General features: G+C 41.9%; 1 protein-coding gene and 1 long non-coding RNA gene across 2 annotated transcripts in view; one reads left to right on the top strand and one right to left on the bottom strand.

Annotated features, from left to right (window-relative positions):
• Window positions 1–16,015, top strand: part of PPP1R14C (protein phosphatase 1 regulatory inhibitor subunit 14C) — a 114,341-nt gene extending 98,326 nt beyond the window's left edge. The window contains exons 3-4 of the mRNA XM_068279551.1: window positions 1,980–2,012; window positions 14,074–16,015. Coding sequence (XP_068135652.1) covers window positions 1,980–2,012; window positions 14,074–14,148 — 108 coding nt within the window. The 3' untranslated portion in view covers window positions 14,149–16,015. The remainder of the gene's footprint in view (window positions 1–1,979; window positions 2,013–14,073) is intronic.
• LOC137570845 (uncharacterized) lies at window positions 373–22,045 on the bottom strand. Its single transcript, XR_011031209.1, has 3 exons — window positions 21,963–22,045; window positions 11,601–11,671; window positions 373–423 (listed from the first exon to the last, which is right to left on the bottom strand). It is a non-coding gene; the product is annotated as an uncharacterized lncRNA (long non-coding RNA).
• Between the last annotated feature and the right edge of the window lie 1,347 nt (window positions 22,046–23,392).

Raw genomic sequence — 23,392 nt, 5'->3', positions numbered from 1 at the left:
GAGCAACCAATCACAGGCCTCCTCAACATAAAGGGTGGGAATTTGGAACTGAGTGCGTAACCAGGCAACCTTGTGTCAAAAAAATAGGGAATGAAATGTCACAAAGGTGTGAGTGGCAGATTCTCCCATCCAATGAGAGAGACAAATGCATATGGTGAAAAACAAGCAAACGGTAAGAAACAATAAATGGATGGTAAATCAAATACAAAAACTAAGATCCTATGCGTGGTTTAGACCTACGGGCCAAATGTATTAAGAGTACGCATCTACCATGCCTTCCTCCTCAGTAGTTTTTTATTCTTGTCCAATTTACCCCTCCATCCCCAAGGTACACTGCCTATGTAGGTGGTTCCCTACTTACAGTATAAACAGGTCCCATTCCGGTAGAGTGATGGTAAGTTGAATTTCTTTGTTAGTTGAGTCCTGTGTTAAAAATAGTGAAATGTGTATAAATGATATACTTTTAGACAACTCTAAATTTGGACATACAGTATACACTGTTTTTGGTTGTTTTCAATGTGCTTTAAGTGTTTTAAACTGCCATATTTATTTTGCTCTATAAAACGCACCTGACCATAAGACGCACCAGGTTTAGAGGACAAAAGACAGGAAAAAAATATATTGTAAACCTAGTGCATTCATGGTACAGGGGTATGTTGTGGAGGGTCTGCAACCAAGATGTAGTTTTCACAACCGAAGCCCTATAAAACCTTTATTACAAAGGAGGAAAGAGAGTATGTATGCTAAGCTCTGTTCCATTCACTCAGCATTCTAGCCACTCTGCAGCTGTCATCTACAGAGCACACCACACACAAACACTATGTGACCAGCTACACAAGCAGCACAACACCATACACGAACATTACGTGACCAGCTTTATACACAGATCCCCAGCTTTAGACATGGATCCCTAGCTTTCGACACATATCCTTAGCTTTTAAACACAACCCCCCACGGCCCTGCAGAGTATAATGATATAATAGTGTAAGTGCCCACACCTCTCCAGCAGGTGCACTCAGAGTCCTCCATCTTGTGTCCCATATCCTGGCTTGTACATGCTGGGGTCACGGAGATGCCATCGACAATACAAACCAGGAAATGGGACACACGATCGGGTACTGCCTGATGGCTGCAGAGGCGAGAGCTATCTGCTGCTATGAGGGAAAGGGGTATATGTATTCTCCAGCCCATAAGATGCACAAACTCCCCCCCCCCCACAGGCACATTTGGGGGGGGGGGGTGCATTTAATGGAGTGAAATATGCAGTACTTATAGTTTAAACAATACTGTAACTTTTGAAAACACAAACCTAAAACATGCATTAGATGCAAGTTATTAAAGAAAAACAATTGATGGAAGACCAAGGTGATAGCAACACATTGTTAGCGATAGGGAATGTAGACTCCGCACTATAAACTACCAATAAATCGTAAGATAATTTGCATATGCAGCTGGAAACACAGTGTGCTGGAAGTGACATTACTGAAACATCCAGGAGTTATGTGCACATATTCAGTAAGTAGTATACAAATTCATTGATTTCTTCCAGACATCGCGCTACCAACATTTAAAGTTCTTGTGTTGATGGATTCCATTATTATAGTGATGCACAAATATGCACAAATGACGTAGAAACACTTCCTCACTACGCTGGGTGTACGCAACTTAAATCACAGGATCACAACACTTCTTTTCACGCAGCCGTAATTCACGAGTGCATCGTTGATGATCTCCCAATTCCTGTACACATTCTTGATTATGAACAATTGTCAGACGAAGCCAGGCAGAGGCCAAAGTGACCAAACGTTGCATATCATCTCTTTTAGTCGTTCAATTCCATTTTTTTAACAATAATTGGTTGATCAGTCATGCGTTTTGGACAACTTCCAAATTATGTGTCTGCAGAGCTTTAGCAAGTAAATATTTGTGTTATGTGGTAGTCTATTTACTGTTAACTGGCTGTATTGTGTCTCTTTCAGGAGTCATTAGTAGGCTGCTACAAACCAACAGAGGTAAGATTTTATTTCCCTGAATACTTATTGGGATTGGGTTTGCAGAGACTATAGTGCTGACAGAAATTGCTTGAAAAGTAAAGATAGATTCAGACCCTGCAGTTAACAAATTCATAGGAATAGGGATCATATAACTACTACAGAACTTTAAAGGTGGCCATACATCTAGTGATTTTGCTGTACAATCCGACAATTAATTTGAGTGTGCTTAATCGATTAAAACTCTCCGATATAATTTCAAAACTACCAATTTAGTGGATCAAGCAGGATGGGAGATATCAATCGATCGTACAGGAATCACCTAATTTTCAAAAATTTTTTAGATCGACAAGGAATCTATTTTTGGTTTCAGACAATGTGAAGGAGAATCACATAGGATCTAACTTGGGCTACTGGTCAATCGACTGTCAGTCAACCACACTGAAATTGATCGCCAAATAAAGTCAATCGCTTGGTCAATCGAAGCAAAATCGCTAGATTTATAGCTATCTTAAATGGAGTCTGAGGCTAAAATAACAGATATTAAACCCTCCTGGCGGTATGAAAAAATCCGCCAGGAGGGAGCGCAGCAGTGTTTTTTTTTTTTTTTTTTTTTTATTATTATATCATGTAGCGAGCCTTCGGCGATCTCCGATCCGATCAGGAAATCCCGTTCAAAGAACGGGATTTCCTGGAGGGCTTCCCCCGTCGCCATGGCGACGGGGCGGGATGACGTCACCGACATCGAGACGTCATTGGGAGTCCCGGGCCAACCCTCGGCGCTGCCTGGCACTGATTGGCCAGGCAGCGCACGGGGTCTGGGGGGGGCGCACGGTGCGACGGATAGCAGTGATCCAGCGCGGGGCGGCGGCGATCGGTGTGCTGACGCAGCTAGCAAAGTGCTAGCTGCGTTCAGCAAAAAAAAAATTAGACAAATCGGCCCAGCAGGGCCGGAGAAAGCTCTGGGTCGTATAGAGCCTTCCCGTTCCTTTCACAGTCCCCTCGCTCCAGGGCTGGCTTTTCCATTTAACCTCTTAAGGACCACTGGCTTAAACCCCGCTAAAGACCAGGCCTTTTTTACACAAAAAGGGCCACTGCTGCTTTAAGGCCTTAACTCAGCACACAAGTGATTCCCCCCCCCACGCCCCCTTTTCTTCCCACCAACAAAGCTCTCTATTGGTGGAGTCTGATCGCTCCCCAGGTGTTTATTTATTTTTATATAAATATTTTTTTGTTTTATTTTGAAATAAAAATGCCTATTTGTATATTTATTTTTTATACTCCCTCCCTCCCCCGCCAGCCAATCAGCGTGATCGGCTTTCATTGGCTTCAGCCTATGACACCGGATAACTTTTGTGCCACCCAGGGGGACAGCTGTGTCACATGGCTATCCCCTGTACAGTGCTGCCATAGATCGCAGCGCTGTACCGTGCTAAGAAGGCGGTTTTGACGTCTAACAGTCTCCGAGCGGCGAGACTGAAGGCGGAGCTCCATTATCCAAGCGGGGATGCGTGCACATCGGCACGCGCTCTCTCCCACAAACCACTGTTCCAGGACCTTACGCCAATCGGCGTTAGGAGGTCCTGGGGCTGCCGCCGCGGTCACGCCCATCGACATGACTCAGTCGGCAAGTGGTTAAATCTCCCTTTGTGGGAGGCTTAGGAAGTCTGAATATAGCGGCTCCGTATCGTGCGCGAGCGTGTTCGAGCAGTACAGAGCGGCCAGTCTTAGTGAGCACTCGGGCTCCCGAAGCCTACCACAGCGGCAGAGAGCAGACTCTAACCCATTGGTCAGATACTGCTAACGGGGGAGCCAGCGCTGGAACGAGGGGACCAGGAGAGGAACGGGAAGGCTCTATAGGACCCAGAGCCTTCCCTCTCCTTAGATAGGTATCTGGTTTCTTTTGTTTTCGCATCAGACTCACAGTAAGTGATTTTGTTTAACATTTAGGTGTTAAAGTGAAAGATTACCTTGATGCAAATAATTGTACCAATGTGGGTAAATGTTTAAACCATTTGTGGATTACTTGTAATTATTTCTATAAATGGAGCAGTCCTGTCATTCATAGCGGTCTTACTGCAACTGTTATCCCATTCAGACAGCACATGTAATGTTATACAAAAAGAAATGATCACAAAAAGAACTAACATTTCCATGAATCTGATTGGATCTTTGAAGAGAACAGACACTGAATATCTGTTTGTAGCATAAAACCTTTGAGATCTTTAAACGTGCCCTCAAAACTCGCCTTGTCCATCAAGCATACACTCTGCCTTAGACCAGTTCCCCTTTAGGCTCTCTCACCCTTTTGTGTCTTGGAATTTGTTACACATGTATTCATATTAATGTTGTTACTGTAATTGCCAATTCTGTATTTTGCACCGTTTCAGTAATTGCCAATTCTGTATTTTGCACCGTTTCAGTATTTTGTACCAACTCTGTATTTTGGTGTATTGGTGTATACCATTGTCTGTATTATTTTGTATCCCATGTTTGCTTCTTACTTTGTACTGCACCATGGAATATGTTGGCGCTTTATAAATCAATAATAATAAAACTTGGTACCTCTGAACACCAATGGTTTCCCCTCCAGTCACACTGATCCTACCCCTTGTGGCGTCCCCGGCTGACTTTATTGCATCTAGGGACACAGAGGAATTGAATGCTGAGGGGCTGTATTTTTTAATTAATGACAAAAACAAAGTAATGCAATTTTGTGATGTTGACATACCTTATGTCACATGAAGTATGATTTTAGGATTTAAAGGAGTTTTTTTGGAGACAAATTTTGCATGATAAAGCCTAGTTGACTTTTCTTTCTACATGCTGCTTTTATTTTAATGCCACAGATGATTGCAGAATATTTTGAAACTGCACTTGAGGCGAGTTATGTTTTTAAAAGAGGTAATTAAATGTATTTTATAAACTTGCTGGTATAACTTCCTGAAAGCCATCTTTATATTAGCACAGCGCCAGTCTGAGAAAGAGTAGGCAGCTCTGCATTGAGTCATGCTGGTTGCTCTGCATGTCACAGTGCAGTCATTCTGATTTACTTGTGACACTGAGGGACTGAAAGGGGAAGTGTTTACTGAATTTGAGAAAGGACGAGAACACAGCACAAACCTCAGCATTATTGTTATGTTTGTAAATGCCCGATTAGGTTTTATGTCAAAGGACAGCCATTCCAGGGGCCTCCTAAATACTGTCAGTGTAAGGCTTGGTGGTATAACTCTCGGAGTCAGCGTGTATGCCCCAGGCTAGAGGTCTCGCTCTTCACCTAGCTGTCCCTGCCTGGCAAACCACTAGCTGACACCTAAGCTGTCCCTGCCTGGCACACCACTAGCTGGCCCTAATTAAGGACTTAGGCAAGCAAGGCATACAAGCTGACGTAGAAGGCAGACCTAATACCAAGAGCCATTAATGAGGCTAGTAACACAGTTCAGCAGTATCACACAGGTTATTACCTAGATTCAGAGGAATGAAGAAATTAGTGTTGTGTGTTAGTAGTAGCAGAGATGTCTATAGCAGATTATCCAGTAACAAGAGAGAGAACAAGCAGTCCACAGGCAAAGTTCAGGTAGAAAGTAAACCAGGTATGATGCAGTTTAGAAAAGTCTTCATGCAAAGTTATTCAACAGTAATGATGATTGATCTGAGTTATGAAATAGTTCAAGCAGACTTGCATGCAACAGGTAATAGTTGATGCAAGTTATGACACAGTTGCTTTTAGTCTCCATGCAAAGTTATTCAACAGGTAGCAGAAGTTCCAGATGATGTCACAAAGTTTATGCAAGACTATATGCACACTGTTAGTTGGCTGATAAGGAAAGTAGGCTTATACTTATCGTCCAGTTCAAGCAGCATGCAAGGATTTTCCGGTAACAGTCCAAGGTCGGTCCAAGCAGCAAGCAAGGGATGTCCAGTAAGTAACAAATGTCAGTCCAGGCGGCAAGCAAGGGATGTCCAGTAACTAGCTGAGGTCGGTCCAGGCAGCAGGCAAAGATTTCCAGGAATCAAGCAGAGGTTAATCACAACAGAGAGAGCATTCAAATACAAGCCAAGGTCAATATCCAGAATATCAGTAACAATTGAGTGTGTACCCAGCAACTAGCCAAAGCTATGCTTATCACGGGCGATGACTGGGAGCACTCTGCAGGTTTAAATACAATACAGCATCCAATCAGTGGCCGGCCACACTCCACACAGCAAGGCCCCGCCTAGGTGTCGGCTGTAGAATCAGCTGACACCGCTCTGTCAGCTGACCGGAATCAGCTGACTATTGTTTACCTTTGCGGAGGGCATACTGGGAACGCGCCCTCCACCTATCAGAATGTGCGGCCTCTGTGAGCCACCGGTAGTGTCATCAGTGAGGAACAAGCGCCGAGACCCTGAAGCGGCAGATTCCAATCAAGGCTTGGCAGAATCAGCGTTAACAGGTATATTCCTCAAGGGGCCCATACACTTACCGATTTTCCTGCCGATATATAGCCGATTCGATCACTGTGATCGAATCAGCTGTGAAATTGTTGCGCAAACACTGACCGAACAATTGATTTCCGTCCAAAATCGATAATTCCCGTCCCTGTCTGTGCAGAAGATTTTGCTCAATCACCGGCGGGTCGGGAGGTCGTCGAAAGCGGCGTTCGAATGCCCAACGACTGAAGCTAGCAGCAATACATTACCTGCTCCGAGTCGAGTCCCCGCTGTCACCGTTGCTGCTTCTCCGCGCTGGGCTCGAGTCCGGCAGGCTTCACTTCTTCCTGTCCCGGCAGGAAGTTTAAACAGTAGAGCGCCCTCTACTGTTAAACTTCCCTGGACAGGAAGTACAGTGAAGCTGGAGCCCAGAGCGGAGAAGACAGCGGAGACCGGGGGACTCGCGCTGGCCGAATCAGGTAATGCATGCGGGGGCCCGGGGGACGGCGGCAGCTTTACAGATGGTGAAACGATTTCATGCTGAAATCGATTCACAATCTGTTTGCAGTAAAGGCAGCCATACGATCCCTCTCTGATCAGATTCGATCAGAGAGGGATCTATCTGTTGGTCGATTTGATGGCAAATCGACCAGTGTGTGGCCACCTTTATAGTCAGTTTGCTGATTGCACTAGATATGTAGAATGATGGGAGTATTGGGGTATTACTGGACTGTCTCTACTTTGCATATACCAAAGTAGTCAGGGGCGTATCTGGGTAATATAGGGCCTATGGCAAACACTGAAATTGCCCCCCCCCCTTCCAGTCAGAGCCCCCCTCTCATCTAAAAACCGCATCCTTTCTCGCATACATGTGTTATGGTTGCCTATGTTTTTTGCTCAGGATATTGCTGAAGTTACTTTTTTGGAAATATCTCTTCTTATTCCCTCTCTGTCCTCTTTTCTAACACTAAGCCAAGTGCACCCTACATATATACAGTAAATTAAGTACCCATGTTCCCCAGATAAGAGAATTAATCTAATATGAAATCTGAGTCACAGGGGCAGGCATAGCGGTGCAGCACAGTGGCAGGCATGGCGCCCTTGGTGCTGTGGCGCCCATGGCAAGAGCCATGCCTGCACCCCTCTAGATACGCCTCTGAAAGTAGTATTGGAGTCATGAATGGGATCAATGCAGTGTGACTTCTCAATGGGTTTTACACATTCATGGCTGCAATTGAAATGAAAAGATATGTAATGATGTCAACTTAAAAAATAACTTGTGTAGTACTGGTGTGTCAAATATTGTTGACAGCTGTGCTCCCCTACATGCTCCCCTCCGTGTATGAGCACGGCCGCAATGCGCAGGTGCAGAATACGCCTATTATTATTCTTTATTTATAAAGCTCCAACATATTCCATGGCGCTGTACAATGTAAGAAAACAAACAAGAGATACATAATGATACAGACAATGATATACATCAAATATGGATACTGGTACAAAATACAGAACTGGTGATTACTATAACAGATTTAACATGACTAAAATGTCTAACAGTGTGCAAGCTATTAAATGAATAACATTCCAAGACACAAAAGGGTGAGAACCCTGCGAGCTTACAATCTAAATGAATGGGGTGGAAACAAGAGGTGGGGGAAGTACACAGTATATATACAGGCAGTGCGTGATTCATATATTTACTAAGGAGTAAAACTAGACGCGAGGTTGAAGGGTGTATGGCCTAAGATAGAGCATATGCTTGTCGGAAAAAGTGGGTTTTGAGGGAGCCCATGCAGTAGAATGAAGCCACTCGTGCACAGCTTCTTCCTTTATGTATGAGTGACTGTGTGCTGCTGGCGCCTCCTGTCTGCGCAGTGCGGCCACGCTTGTACATAAATGGAAGAGTAGCCATGTGGAGGAAGAGTGTCCCACAACGGAAGGATCATGGAGATCGGTGAAGCCTCAGGAGCATCTCGATGCAGCCCTCTACAGTGGAACTTTCTTTTTATGCCTTCAGGTTTGCTTTCAGTACCTCAATTTTGTGCACACAGAAATCAGCTGATCAAGTAGAAATAATATAAATTCTATCTCTGTGAACTTTTCAAATAAATGGCTCAAACTGCTGAATGTATACTATAAAATTGTAATTTTAATCTGTTATAAAAGGTGTACAATAGAACCAATCCACTACTTGTGACCTGTGAAAATCACAGTAATTTGAGTGCACTTCGATTCTCCCACATCATGATTTCTGGTCCTTGTAGCCAAGTGCAACCTGTTTGGGTTATTTTTGTAGGTTCCAAGCTAGTGTAAACACTCTGACTCATTAAATCTACACATTTCAACAGTTTCAGCCATAACCACTGAAACCGTAGCTGGAGCGGGCCGCTGATGCATTTGAGTTGTATTCCCTTAGCCTAAAACTCTGAGTTGGTAGTGTGTGGGATCCCATAAGTATATGGAGAGTGGCTGGACTTGTGTTCAAAATAGAAATGATCTGGAGAATTGTTAATCTATGCAATGGAGAATATTTTGAATAGTGGACTGTGACCTAGGCGTTATTTTGAATTCATGCTTCATAAAACAGAGTCTGCTTTGTCTCTATAGTGTGAGGACATTTTGTATGCAGTGCTGTGAACGAAGTGGCACATTTCCTCTGTGGTATATGAAGCAATGTTCTAGTCTAAGGATTAACTTTTATGTATATTTTGAAATGCTATCATTTTTACATCATCATCAAGTCATCATAAATGCATTCTCTTTATTAAAAGCCTTTTTTATGGTTGTTTAAAAGACTTTATTAAAGTGCTGTTGTAATGGCAGTATGTGTGCTGTAGGATATTTTTAGGAACCTGCTTCTGTGCAGCAGAGATTTTCCTGTTTGTCCTTCAGGGGTTACAAGCTGAAATAATGTTTGGCATGAATCCTGGCAGTTTATTACTGAGGTGAACAGGTGGATTGCTTTTTCTTCAACAAAGTGTAATTTCACTACAACGTGAAGCTGTACTCCATTGGCCTCTGCAGTTCCCGTGTCTTTTATATTTTCCCTGTGTTTTAGGTTGTCTGATTCCAACCTTATAAACGATGGTATTCTCTCCTTCAAAGCAGCACCTGTCAGTCACTCTGTCCTAACCTTTACAATCTCCTGACCAAGATTCTTTCTGTACTAACTGCTTCTCAAACAGAACTGTGTTTATAATGGCTGTGGATCTGCAGGAATGAGACCAGAATAAATACAGCACTTAGCTGCAGAGACCACACATGATGAATGATGTGTGACAGCTAGAGAGCACTTCATCACTTCAAAGTGTTGGGCTACAAGCATAGTTAGATTTCACTCCTGTCCTGCTAGCAGGCTTGTTTGGGTGTCTTTATTTTACTGATAAGTTCAAGGAAGGTTATAGTTAAGCTAAAATTGCTGTAATACTCCACAGTAACAGCAGCAGACAACTACCCTACAGAACTGTAGTATTGTCATCAACTCTTAAGGTGGCCATACACTTGCAGGTAGCCACCAGATTCGACCAAAAGATAGATCCTTCTCTGATCAGAGAGGGACCTATTACTGCCACAAACTGTTAATAGACAAGGCCCCCAGGTCTCCCCTTTTCTAAAATGTGCATCCCCGGGCCTGTGCAGTGTGTCGGCAGTGGAGCATGCACTCACCTGTCTTCTGGTGCACTCCTCCTGTGTCATAACATACATGCTGGTCACAGACAACAGGGGCCCTGGCAGGAATGGAGAGAGGACACAGGAGGAATGCAACGGGGAGAGGTGATTGCATGCTCTGCTGCCAAGACTCTGCATGGCGAGCACGTGGATTATAACGCAGGAGATTTGGGTGCAGCCGGTGCCACTATAGACCATAATAGGAATTACGTCTATAGCGGCGCACAGTGAGTACCTTCAGCGCCATCTTCTGACTGCACTGAAGTTACTTTTAAAACACTGTAATTCGTCCGTCAGCAATAGCTGGAAGCCGAATTACATCATTCCCCACCATCCAGTAATTAACGCCGCCGGGACTTGTGCAGGAGCAGGGTAAGCCGTATATCGGCTGTACCCTGTGCCAAAGTCTCCAGGCAGCTATTTCTCTTGTACGCCTGCACGGAGACCACATTTTAGATGAGGGGGCTACCTGGCGAGTCCATCTGTCATCACCAAATCTACTGCCACACACCTGACTGCCCCCTTTTGAATGAGATCTTTCCATCTAGAGCGATCAATAGTTTCAATTTCAAAAATAATTTGATTGAAATTAAGATCGGTCAGCCATGTTGCGTTATTGATCTCCAGCAGATTTGATCATTATGTTCAAATCTGCTGGAAAAAATCGCCAAGCGTATAGGAACCTTCACTGAACGTGAACCCGAGGTGGTGCGGGGAGGGAGGCAGATGGGACACAGAGGCATGTTCTCTGCCTCATGACATGCCTCTGTCGCCCCCCGCCAGGCTATAGCTCCCCGAAATTGTCGACAATATTTGTCGCCATCTCGGAGGGTTAGGGAGGAGAGGGATTCCTTGCTCAAAAGCCTACTGACCACTCCCCCACCTCCCTGTGCACTGGGAGAGATCTCTCTCTTCTTCCAGCGTCGTGACCCAGAGGTCAGGAAAGTAAAAGGGGGACAGTACAGGTCTCAGGAGCGGCGGGGATTGCGGCCACCTGATCCGCCCAGCCCCCAGATCAGGTAGCCTAGGGTTTTTTTTTAATTATATGAACCCACCTTGGGATCTCTTCAAGCATGTTCCGTAGAGCCAGGGAATTGTTTGAACAATAGCTGCCCAGGAATGCCAGCGATTCATTGATTCTTAGTACCAGTGTACAATATAACTAATCAACTTTTAGTGACCTGTCAAAACCTCATTAATTTGAGTGCACTGGTCAATGAAATGCTAAAAATTTGTGTAAATTGCATGCAATTTTATTCAGCTTGGCTAGTGTCAAGCTGCATACATTTACATTAAATTATCATAAATCAGCATCTCATGTTCCTTCCAGACCCCAGCTCACCAGAAGTGACGGCGGGCATTCTTCAAGTAGGGGACAGTGACTGCAACAGGCATGCGCATCCAAAAATACCTCAACAAAAAAAGGAATTTTAAAGATGGGACTTTGAATTAGCAACTTTTCTAAATATTTTTGTTTTGGGATTTTTTTTTTTCATTAGGTCCATTTTAAGTCAGTTTTGCACATACCTTAAAGAGCTCCCTTTTTAATCTTTCTGTTGCTGAACTTGTATAGGCATCTTAAGCAGACTTCTATAAAACTGTGTTAGGAAAAAAAAAGAGAAAAGAGAAATAAAGCTGTTATTGCAGTTTTGGAAAGGGATTCTAGTTACAGAATAACTTTTCAGCACCTGGCAAGGGCAAAAGTCACATTAAATAAGATGCCCCGATTTAAGTAAAGTTTGTTTACTTTTACACCTTATTTATTGTTTTGTTTTGCTTACCAGGTAGTTAAAAGGTATACAGATAAAGTGTGAAAAACATTAGGGATAAGTACGTTTACAAATCTGTCAGAGGCATTGGGGTTTTTTACATAGTAATTGAATAGAACATTCTGCATAAAATGTACTTGAGACCAGACTAATTGCATGCTTTATACTTACTTGGGGCGCCCCATTGTCCCTAGCCACTCCATTACCAAAATACGAGTAAAGACGCTTTCACATGTTGTACAGCCTAGGCTAAAGATCCATTGGATCTAATAATAATGTAAGATTGGAGTGCAAATCGCAGTCTGACCACAGTCTGTCTACAGCAGCAGACATGCATTCTGTATTTATGAAGGGTATTGCTCTACACTGGCAGCTCTTGTATAGGCATGTTATTGTTGCACAATCCAAGCCTATAAATGATTGGATCGACTGAGGCACAGCACTAATACAGAGGCTGCAGATGTAATCAGAATATATAGTTTTGCTGTCAATATAAATAAATTAGCATTAAAGTGGCAGCATATCTGGCATGTACATATTGGATGTATAGTTTTCTTGGAGCCATTCTGGTATGTATGACTGTTTGAACTAAAACATTATGGTTTAACTAAAACATTCACCGTATTTTATTATTATTATTATTTAGTATTTATATAGTGCCGACATCTTCTGCAGCGCTGTACAAAGTATATACATATAGTCTAAACACTAACTGTCCCTCAGAGGAGCTAACAATCTAATCCCTGCCTTAGTCGTATGTCTATGTATGTATTGTAGTCGAGGGCCAATTTTTAGGGGGAAGCCAATTGATTTATCTGTATGTTTTTGGGATGTGGGAGGAAACTGGAGTGCCCGGAGGAAACCCACACAGACACGGGGAGAACATACAAACTCCTTGCAGATGTTGACCTGGCTGGGATTCGAACTAGGGACCCAGCACTGTAAGGAGAGAGCGCTAACCACTACGCCACCGTGCTGCCCAGTATAACTTAAAGGGAAGGTTCAGGGAGGGTGGGTAAAAAATAAAAATCAATTTCCACTTACCTGGGGCTTCCTCCAGCCCGTGGCAGGCAGGAGGTCTCCTCGCCGCCGCTCCGCAGGCTCCGGTGGCCGACCCGACCTGGCCAGGCCGGCTGCCAGGTCGGGCTCTTCTGCGCTCCAAGGCCCGGAACTTCTGCGTCCCATGCCGGAGCGCTGACGTCATCGGACGTCCTCCGGACTGTACTGCGCAGGCGCAGAAGAGCCCGACCTGGCAGCCGGCCTGGCCAGGTCGGGACGGCCACCGGAGACCACCGGGAGCCTGCGGAGCGGCGGCGAGGGCACCTCCTGCCTGCCATGGGCTGGAGGAAGCCCCAGGTAAGTGGAAATTGATTTTTATTTTTTACCCACCCTCCCTGAACCTTCCCTTTAAGACATTCCACAGCAAAGGAGTAATTAAAGCTTCTGTGAATAAACCTCCATAAAATCGCAAAAAAATTACTAATTTACTTCCGCAATCATCTGATAAGATTTTGGGTTGCTATAATTCTTTCCCCAGTGTGCGTCATGAAGACTTGTTTCATTATACACTTACAGGCCATTATGTGTGTCATTATGCACCGCTATGCCAACTTTAATTTTTAGACTGTAAACAGGAACATGCTTTCCTAAACACAATGTGCATTGAAATCACTTGTTCTTATCACCTCAGTGCTATTTATATAGTGGAATGTGAAGAAGGCGTAGAGATACTGCCTGTTTTCATTAAGTAGTTAATGAGAATTTGAAGCTCCCTAACAACCTATGCTGCAGTTTGGTTATACTAATGTACAGTTTGCTGCACTGACCATTTTGAACAGGGAGTTGTGTATTTAGTGAACATTTGCTACCACCTCTACTTGCATCTCCCCACTCTTCAGTATTCCTGATAGATCTACATAACTGAGGGTGTGTAAACCAACCAAAATTTACCACTGACTTGCATGCAAATTATATGCAGCTTGGAATATGACCGGTCATAATCAGCAGGAAGTGCATTTGTTTGGCCCGGTTCCACCCTGCAGACAATTTGCATTGCATTTATGTGCAAGGCAGAATTATTAGTATCTTGACTTTTCGACAATCTCTAGTGGTAATCAAACTAGCATCATAGTGTAATGTAAAATAAGAATAGACTGTATTAGTACTAAAACAATGTATTATTCTACATATTAAATGGACATTGTATATTAACATGTTGTTTTACTTTTCAGGAATTTATTAGTGAGCTTTTGTCTCGGATACAAGGCATGCGAAAGCTGAATCCACCCCAAAAAAAGGATATATAAAGTTGCCATGACGACCCAACTTCAAGTGATACAGCAGCAAAAAACAAACTGCAAGACTCTTAAATTAAACTTCGACAAGAAAACTTCACATTGCTGTTTCATGAAGGGTGGGTGGTGTAGGTCTAAATATAATAGAGTTGGTTATTGTGGTAGTTTAATAAAGTTTATTTTTACGATATTACTTTATTTTGGGCTAAGCTTTAAGTCAAAAAGGTAAAATGCCCTGAAATGTTAGCACTAGGTCTTGAACCATTGATACGTTGCAGGCCCACTAGGCACATATCCACCTGTGTGCAGTTACATAAACTGTTACATACTCTGAACCTCAGAAGCAATGGGTTACTAAACAATTACCCAGAATTTCTCAGATTTTAATATTTATATACATTTGTGCGCATAGCTTAGAACTTACAAGAGTTTGTGTGTATGTTGCCTTTGTTCTACCAATGGCCAATTGTGGAACTATTTTGATTGCACAAGATGACATTAATATGCACTATTGCAGAAGTCAATCAAATACATTTTGGAGTCCAAAATATTGTACCTTAATTAACCCTTCCAGTTGTTATTATTTTAATTCTATGCAAGAATATCCCCTTATTGTAAGAACAGAAGTAACAAAATAAGCAATGAACAATAGCTTACATTTATCAAGGAAGGTGGATAGACAGATTTGCTATGTTTTTGTGACACAGAAAAATGTTATAGATATGAGAGAAAGTGGTTGTACCAGTAAGAAATGGTCTGGTGCAGATTTTATCTTCATACAGAGCTTTTCTCAAGGGAGATTTGAGCCAAGCCGATCTGCATAAACACCCTGCTCTTGTTTTACTTTCCTTGCTGTGCCTCAGCCTTGATATATGTCCCCAAGGAGGAGACAAATCTATAAGAACATTGCATACACCTCAGATCCCAACATAGCAGCAACATCATTTTTTTTCTCTTGGCTATTTAGGTGCACTTATACAGTATTTTCTCAGTGCAGCCCTCAGGGAGCTCTAAGAGCCTGTGTTCATTACAGGCATGTTAATTAATATATCTTGAAGATGAAGCACAGGCTAAATCCAAGGAATGGTTTGGAAATTACTGATCTAGCGGTTGGAAGGATTTTTTTAAATCTTTTAAGCAGATATCCCAGGCCAGGTCTAAACAATTTTGTGTGGGATACTATTGATGAATACCAACTCATTTTAGTTCTAGTACTTAATATTGAAACCTCTACCAGACATACAAATATCAATTGTGTGTTGTATTTTAGTCTTCTGATGTTAATAACATCAACATGACCCCTGTCTTTTGAAAATTTTTTGTGCCAAAGGGTTATCTTTTCTGCAGTTCCCTTTATATGAAGTGTTATTAACTTTGCAGTGGTTTAGCAACACAACCAGCACTTTATAACCTTCTGAAAGCGATGCTGACAAAGGTTTATCAAAAACTGAGCTATTTGTTTGACTATAGTCCCAGAACTTTGTTTTTGATTTGGCCATATTTAACAGTTTAATAGCACTGCATTTAAAAAAAATGAGCTTGTCATGTTAAAATAATGCTTTTATGGTTCTGCCAAAGTAAGAATGATTTTCCTTTTTATAGCAATATTTGCAAAGTTGACCCATAGTTAATCGTTTTTCCCCTCTCTTGTCTGGGTGTGAGTTAGTAGTAGAAGTAGTACAGTTTTTTCATATAGTATATTTCGCACAGCAGCCAATGGCTATTAAGAATTCTGTGTAAATGGTGCTCTGGACTCTTTTCAATTAAATACATTACTGAGTTTTAATTTCCACTGGCAAGGTCTTTTTTTGTTTTTATTTTATATTGTTAACATACTTTATTTACAAGATATTTGCTGAAATAAACACTGGAAAAAGAAGGTGATGTTGCCTGTTGTTTTTATTGCTTGCTGTCCAGTTAATGTCTGAATGTGTTGAAGTGCTTTTTATCCCAAACAGGTAACATTTCTGCAACATGCTTTAACCTGTTCTGGGGCCTCTAGCCACTTACAGCCACCTGATGAACATAAAACCTTTCTATGTTTTATGCCATATTTTTTTTTTTTCACTTCAGGATAGTGCTATCGAAATGTATGTCTTGTTTGTGGACGTCTGTCTTTGACACAAAGTAGATTTTTATAGCAATGGTTCTCCCGTCCCTGCTATGAAGATCTACATTTTGTCAGAAACTAACATCAACAAACATGATGTAAGTTTCCAATGGTGTAGTCCCAAAGTTGTTAAATTGTTTCTAAAATATAAAGATTTTGTGTACTCATACTTGGGTGTGCTTGTAATAGGGCCTTGATCAATAATGTAATGTACCCGCATTACTACAAGTCCGTATGAACAGTATAAAGTGATAAAATAGAAGGGCTCAAGGGGTGCTAAAATATTAATAAAATCAAGCTATAATTTGATGTAGACTATTACCAACTTCCCAGAGGAACAGAGGAAATAATTTATGTAGGGGAAAAAGTGTAAGTATACAGTATGATACATAATTCTTATACTGTAAAACTTTTAAAAATGTTCACACAGTAAGATACAAAAGGGTACATAAACCATATTGTATACAGAAATCTGTTTTGCAAACATTATTATTATTATTATTTAGTATTTATATAGCGCCGACATATTACGCAGCGCTGTACAGTGTATATATATATATATTGTCACTAACTGTCCCTCAAAGGAGCTCACAATCTAATCCCTACCATTGCCATATGTCTATATTATGTAGTGTAAGTACTGTAGTCTAGGGCCAATTTTAGGGGGAGCCAATTAACTTAGCCGTATGTTTTTGGAATGTGGGAGGAAACCGGGGTGCCCGGAGGAAACCCATGCAGACACGGAGAGAACATACAAACTCTTTGCAGATAGTGCCCTGGCTGGGATTCGAACCAGGGACCCAGCGCTGCAAGGTGAGAGAGCTAACCACTACGCCACCGTGCTGCCCACATACATATGAATATAATTGAAAATGATGCCAATATGGAACAATTGAAGGGAAAGGTGCTCAAAAATTCAGCTCCAAGTGTGGAGCTTGTATACAACTTCTTGATCACAATGGAGGCGCTGTGTCTGACTGAGATTCACACAAGTTACTCCTTGTATTGCCTGATGAAGCGGGTTGAGGCCTACGAAATGTGTTGCATTAATTCTTTGGAGTACTCTTGAATAAAGATATCATTTTCAGTGAATACAGACTGTCAAGTCTACTTGGGGAAGGTAAGGCCACCACTACCTCCCTATTTTAAATGGCTTTTAATGATTTTTCCTTATCTGGTGCCTCGGTTTTTCAACTATCAATTTTTTAATCACAATGAGCATTTTTTTCGTAGTTTAGTCTGGTGTATATGCTTGAAGCTGCCCAGCAGTTGAAATTTCAAAGAGACATTAACTGTTCATGAAACAGGACTAACAACCTTTGACTTGATTTCCTCTTTCTTTGGCTCATTTAAAAAGTAAATGGTGAAAACAGCCTTTTTGTTGACTATGCAGCAGGTGTGTCATCTCACCTTGTAGTCGGAGTCTGCCTATGCTGAGAACTGGGTTATGTCACTGACTCGTTTTTCTATTGCCACTATGAGAAACTTTGGCCCTGTAATGCCTGTATTGGATCATAACCAAACTATGCAATTTTCTTAGCAAGTGTGATGAAAGACAAAGTATCTGTGATGACAGCTGTAAGTTTACTGGATTCTTTGACACAGAAGGATACATTTCTAGCATTGCTAAGGGGTAGAGCTGCAAGGTTTCATGGTGCAGGTTAGCATTTTCATATATATATATATATATATATATATATATATATATATATATATATATATATATATATATATATATATATATATATATATATACACATCTATACATCATGGTATTTGCAATATACAATACCCAAAATAGTGTAACTGTATAAAAATTAGCATTTATATGGAGTTTTACCATATTATGTTTTTGCTTTAGATGCACATCATCCTTGCAGTTTATAATGCCGAATAGTGTTGCTGCTGACTGTTTGCAAGCTGTTAAAACTGTTCAGGCTGTCAGAGGATAATTTGGGAACTACAAAGAATTTAGTAACCGATTCCCACCCACCTCATGGACCTCATGATTTGTGGCCAGCTGTTATGATCGCTCAGGCCATGTACAATGCTTGTTCTCTTTTTTTTCTTCCAAAGAACTCACTAGCAAGCTACAAAGTGGTAAATGATGCTTTCAAACTCTGTGTCCATCACTGAGAAGCAAATATGGATTCTGTATATAAAAGCATTTTAAAAATGTCACTTTAATGGCAGAAACTGGGACTTGGATGTTACCTACAATGTTCTTTCTATTAAGCCCACTTAATAAGGACAGTGTTTAAAACCCCTGGAAAACCGCATATAGTTACATAGTTTGAGTGAAAAAATACTCCCATCCATAAAGTTAATTCTGGAAAGAACAAAATTTAAGGACAACTGTAGTGAGAAGAATATGGAGGCTGCTGTATTTTTTTCCCTTTTACCAATGCCAGTTGCCTGGCTCTCCTGCTGAACTTTTTGGCTGCAGTGGTGTCTGAATAACACCAGAAACAAGCAGGCAGTTTATCTTTTTTTCAGCCTGCACAGATAGCCATGAGGCTATGATGCAGATTATTTATTCTTTTTGTTGATGTTGCACTGTTTATGTTTATGCACTGTATAGGACTTGCACTTTATATGTATTCCTGACAAATCCCTTTTTGTTTTTAGGGTAAAACATGCTGGGTTTAAGTAGTGTGATGTGTTTAAAATAATAAGGTTCAATTCAGTCTGGTAGTAAGGGATTAGAGCTTTTATATATGTAGGGTATGTTGAAAGCCCATATGGTCTACATCTGACTGACAGTGTCCCTTCCCAGAAATAATGTATCTGCATATTCAGGCTTTTTAAATAGTCCTATTAAACATTATGTTTTAATGTCTCTTTATAGTATAACTTATTGTGAAGTGCTTCTCATTCAGGTTGTGTTGATTAGGCAGCTAATATCAGAAACACCTGATCTGCATATGCTTGTTCAGAGTCTATGGCTAAACGTATTGGAGACATAGGATCAGCAGGATAGCCAGGACACTAGTATTGCTTAAAAGTTAATAAATATGCCAGCCTCCCTATATATCCGGAAGACCTTGAAGCTATCCTTGCATATAAAGGGACCCTGAGCAGTCAATAAAAATGAAATTGGTATTTGCCTGGGGCTTCATCCAGCCCACCATAGGCCGCGAGGTCTACGGTCATAGGGAATTGACCCATTAAAAAAATCACAGAAAATAAGATAAAGTGGCCTATCAATAACTAAACTCAATTTCGCCGAATGGCAGCGGTTGTAACACCATGCGTTTCAAGCGCTGACATCCGGCAATGTTGCACATAAAACCATCTCATGTCGCGTCTAAGCATGGCATTTTTCAATTGTATTGCTGCGCTCTCCAGTCCTGTAATGAAAAACAAACTCCACATAGGGCAATATTGTTCAGTCTGTTTTTATGCTATTCCAGCTCCCAAAAGGCCACCAGTGACTTGTGCTCCCCAGGTGATTAATCTATCTGTCTCCCTTGCCCCTCTCACTAAATGCTCACCATATTATGGCCACCCCAATCTTCAGGTGGGTCTTAGGCACAGCTTAATAGCCAAATCCAGTTATTTCTGAAGAAAAAGAGAGGAACTCCACATAGGGTAATACAGTTCACACAACAGAACAATTCAGGTACTGCAAACAACGTGCCTCTGTGTTAACACCCATCAAACATGCCACTCCAGCGTATTACATGCCACACTGCTCACCAGATGTAGCCCACCTCTCTTGTCACAGGTGGAAACTGCGCTTTATGTTATAACCAATCAAAAGTACGATCCTCAGTATCTTGCAAAAGGCCTCTCACAAGGTCTTTCTTTTATTCTTACTGTTAAAATTTGCTCCATAAAAACATAAAAGAGAAAAAACGCATATAGCGTAATACTGTTGATATTGCCTCTGTGCGCAAAAAACAATCTCACTTACGCCTCCAGAGGTAGTACACACATATCTTATACATGTGGATGTCCAATGCCCATCCGTCTGGCTCCTGGGTGCGTGTTGGCACGTCCGCGCTCCCTCGTTCCGCCTCCTTACTCAGTCGCAGGGTTCCGTCACGTGCGCTCCTGGATTGACCGGCCGCTCCGTGCGCTTCCTGGTTTCGTACGACGTCAGACGTCAGGCATTTGCATGGGGCTGCCAATCCGCCGTCCGTGCCAAGCACTACCAAGTGCCCGGTGGATAGGAGCAGCTGACAGGCTGTGAATTTACTGCCAGTCAGATGCTCATGAAATAGAGGCCTTACTGAGGTGGCCAAGAACTACTGCTTCAGCCAAATTTAGTAAAACGTGTGTACACACAGTTACATGTGTATACAGTGAGTGGCACAATGTGTTAACATTGCAAAACAGAACCAAAAGCCCAGCCATTAACAGATTAAAAAAAAATCAAATATTTTTGTAATTAGAGTGCTTAAAGTTTCTACAGCTTGTCTTGAAATTATGATCACTTGATCAGAAGCAACAGAATGGAGTCAGTAACTGTGGCCTCAATTCATAAAAATGAGTGCGGTAGTTAAGAGACGGGCGGGAAATTACCGCTAGCGGTAAATTAGGGTTTTTGCAGTGAATTCATAGAAAAAATTCCGAGTGCGATAGCAGGCGGTAAGTGTGCGGCAAGTGTGCGGCAAGCTGTCGGTAAAATTTGCTGAGTGCGGTAGTTTGCCGCTGACTTCCCAATGACAGGGTGCATGCTGGGTAGAAGTGGGCAGTTTTAGACATGTGACTTATTTTTTATAAATTACTATATTTTTTATATATATATATATATATATATATATATATATATATATATATAATTATTCTTATAAATTATATAACTGTACGTTTTCTAACCCTTCCTCCTCTGTATCCTTAAAAATTCAATAACATTAAGCTGCAAGGGCTCCATTTGTCACCTAAAATGCTACTGTGTTGAGCAAACTCGCCCGGTCGTTGCTGGGGATAACAAGCTGTTATTTATCGCTTCCTTACTCCCGCTCTTTTTTTCCATGCATACACTTCATTCACTTTACCGCCCCAAACAACGTTTACATTACCGCACCATTACCGCACTAATACCACACTATTACTGCATGCGGTAAACATGCAGTAAACATGCGTTAAATTTTATGAATCCACTAACAAAACATACCATGTGGTAATTTACCGCTTGGGCGATAACGCATGCAGTAATGCTTTATGAATTGAGGCCTGTGTGTTTCTGTGGGTTTGTCTGCTCCTGGTGTCTAGATTGAATCAGCTCCACAGTTTGAACTGCAAGGGGGATAGCAAGGTCTGAATTTCTCTCAGAAGGTTGTAGCCTACAGAACAGACAGTCAATAGCACAGGAGACACTCAGTGTCTTGACTACTCTCGCCAAATATTTTATAAATGATTTATTTGGCATCATCTAATCGAGAAGCTTCCACACACACACAAGCTCTGCAACTGAATACCTTCACAGGTCTGAGAAAACTGGTGCTTTGTGTTCATTTTTGACACAGGTTTGCTTTAACATGAAGGTTGAAGGAGGAGGCTGAGAGTCTGAGAAGCGGATCCTATTAGTAAGATGTGCTGTTGTTTTTAGTAAGCTTTGCTGTTGCTTTTAGAGCTGTACAACTAAGAAGTAAAGCAATGAAACTACTTGTTGTTGTCATGACCCTTTTCTCTTGCATCTTTTTGTTTGTTAAAAGCCTATTCCTCCTGTCAGTGCTTTACAATATTTTAGCATAATAATGGCACTCACTGTATAAAATATTTTAATCTCTTCTATGGAAGCCTGGCTCTCCCACTAAGCATAACAACTGTAATTTACTTGACAGTTTGCAGATGGAATTGGGATTCAAGGATTTTTACTTTTAGAGAGGAAGTGGAAGCTTTGGCTGTTTCCATGACAACGGTGTGCTGGAGTGACACTGCTTTATGAACAGAAATCCCTGAAGTGGCAATGCTGTCTGTCATATAAGGAGAGTTCCTTTCTGTGTGCCCCCGGCAGAAATATACAGTTTGCCTTTCCTTCATAGAAAACATGAAAAGGTTCTATTACTTTCTAAATGACTGTAAAATCTGCATACATCAATAAACGGATAATGACTGGCAAGCAGGAACGATACAGATGCTGATATTTCACTGGTGGAGAACTGTGATTTGATATTTTTGCCTGCTCTATATTCATTTTTCATTTTGTGCCAAGGCAGCTATGAAAGCATCCTTTGTTTGGCTCATGAGATTGAAAGGATATGCTAGTTAATTCAATGTATTAAAAAATGTCACTGCTGGATAAAGGGGGTCTGAATCTGTGTGGAAAGTGCCTGGGGGCAGAGTAAGACTGTAGGCAGTAAGTATTATTGTTTAATTAAAATGAGACTTCAGTGAAATGTCCTTGTGCAGAAATGCTTCTCTACAAGTGGGAGGGACAGTCAACTGGGGAAATTTATTCTTAAAGGGACCTGAGTAGAGGTATAAAATGCAAATCTGAACTTACCTGGAGCTTCCTCCAGCCCCCCGTAGCACTCAAGGTCCCTAGGCGTCCTCTGGGTGCCTCCGTGGTCCCGCTGGCGGCTCTGTTAGGTGCACATCTTCGCCAGAAGGAGGAAACCCCAGGTGAGTTCAGATTTGCATTTTATACCTCTGTTCGGGGTCCCTTTGAAGGCATTTCAAGCCCAAATTTCAAACTACCTTATGGGAAAAAAATACTGCTAAACAGTAAAACCTGTTAGGGCCCGTTTCCACTAGTGCGGTGCGAATCGCTGGGATTCCACCGCTGACAAAATCGCATGCGGATGCGATTCCGCATGCGATTTTTGCCGCGATTTCGCATGCGATTTCGCATAGGCAGGCTATCAGCGATTTTAACCATGTCACTGCCTGGCTCAATGTACATTAGTTTTAGTGCGAATTCGCACGCGAAATCGCGGCAAAAAACGCATGTGCGATTTCCCCTATTAAATACATTGCCTGCGAATCGCCTGCATTCCACACGCAGGCGAATTCTGCAGGCCCTACCATGCAGAAAAATCCTGCACAGAAAAACGCACCAAAAAACTGACAAGTGGAAACAGTCTCATCCACTTGTATTGGTTATGCGAATCCGCATGCAGACAACGCATGCGGATTCGCTCTAGTGGAAACGGGCCCTTAGACGTTGATCTAAATAGAGCATGCTTCAGTAAAATG

Source organism: Hyperolius riggenbachi, chromosome 4 (assembly GCF_040937935.1).
Source record: "Hyperolius riggenbachi isolate aHypRig1 chromosome 4, aHypRig1.pri, whole genome shotgun sequence".
Lineage (NCBI taxonomy): Eukaryota > Metazoa > Chordata > Amphibia > Anura > Hyperoliidae > Hyperolius > Hyperolius riggenbachi.
Note: the sequence above shows the minus strand (reverse complement) of the source record. Positions and strands in the feature narration are given on the sequence as shown.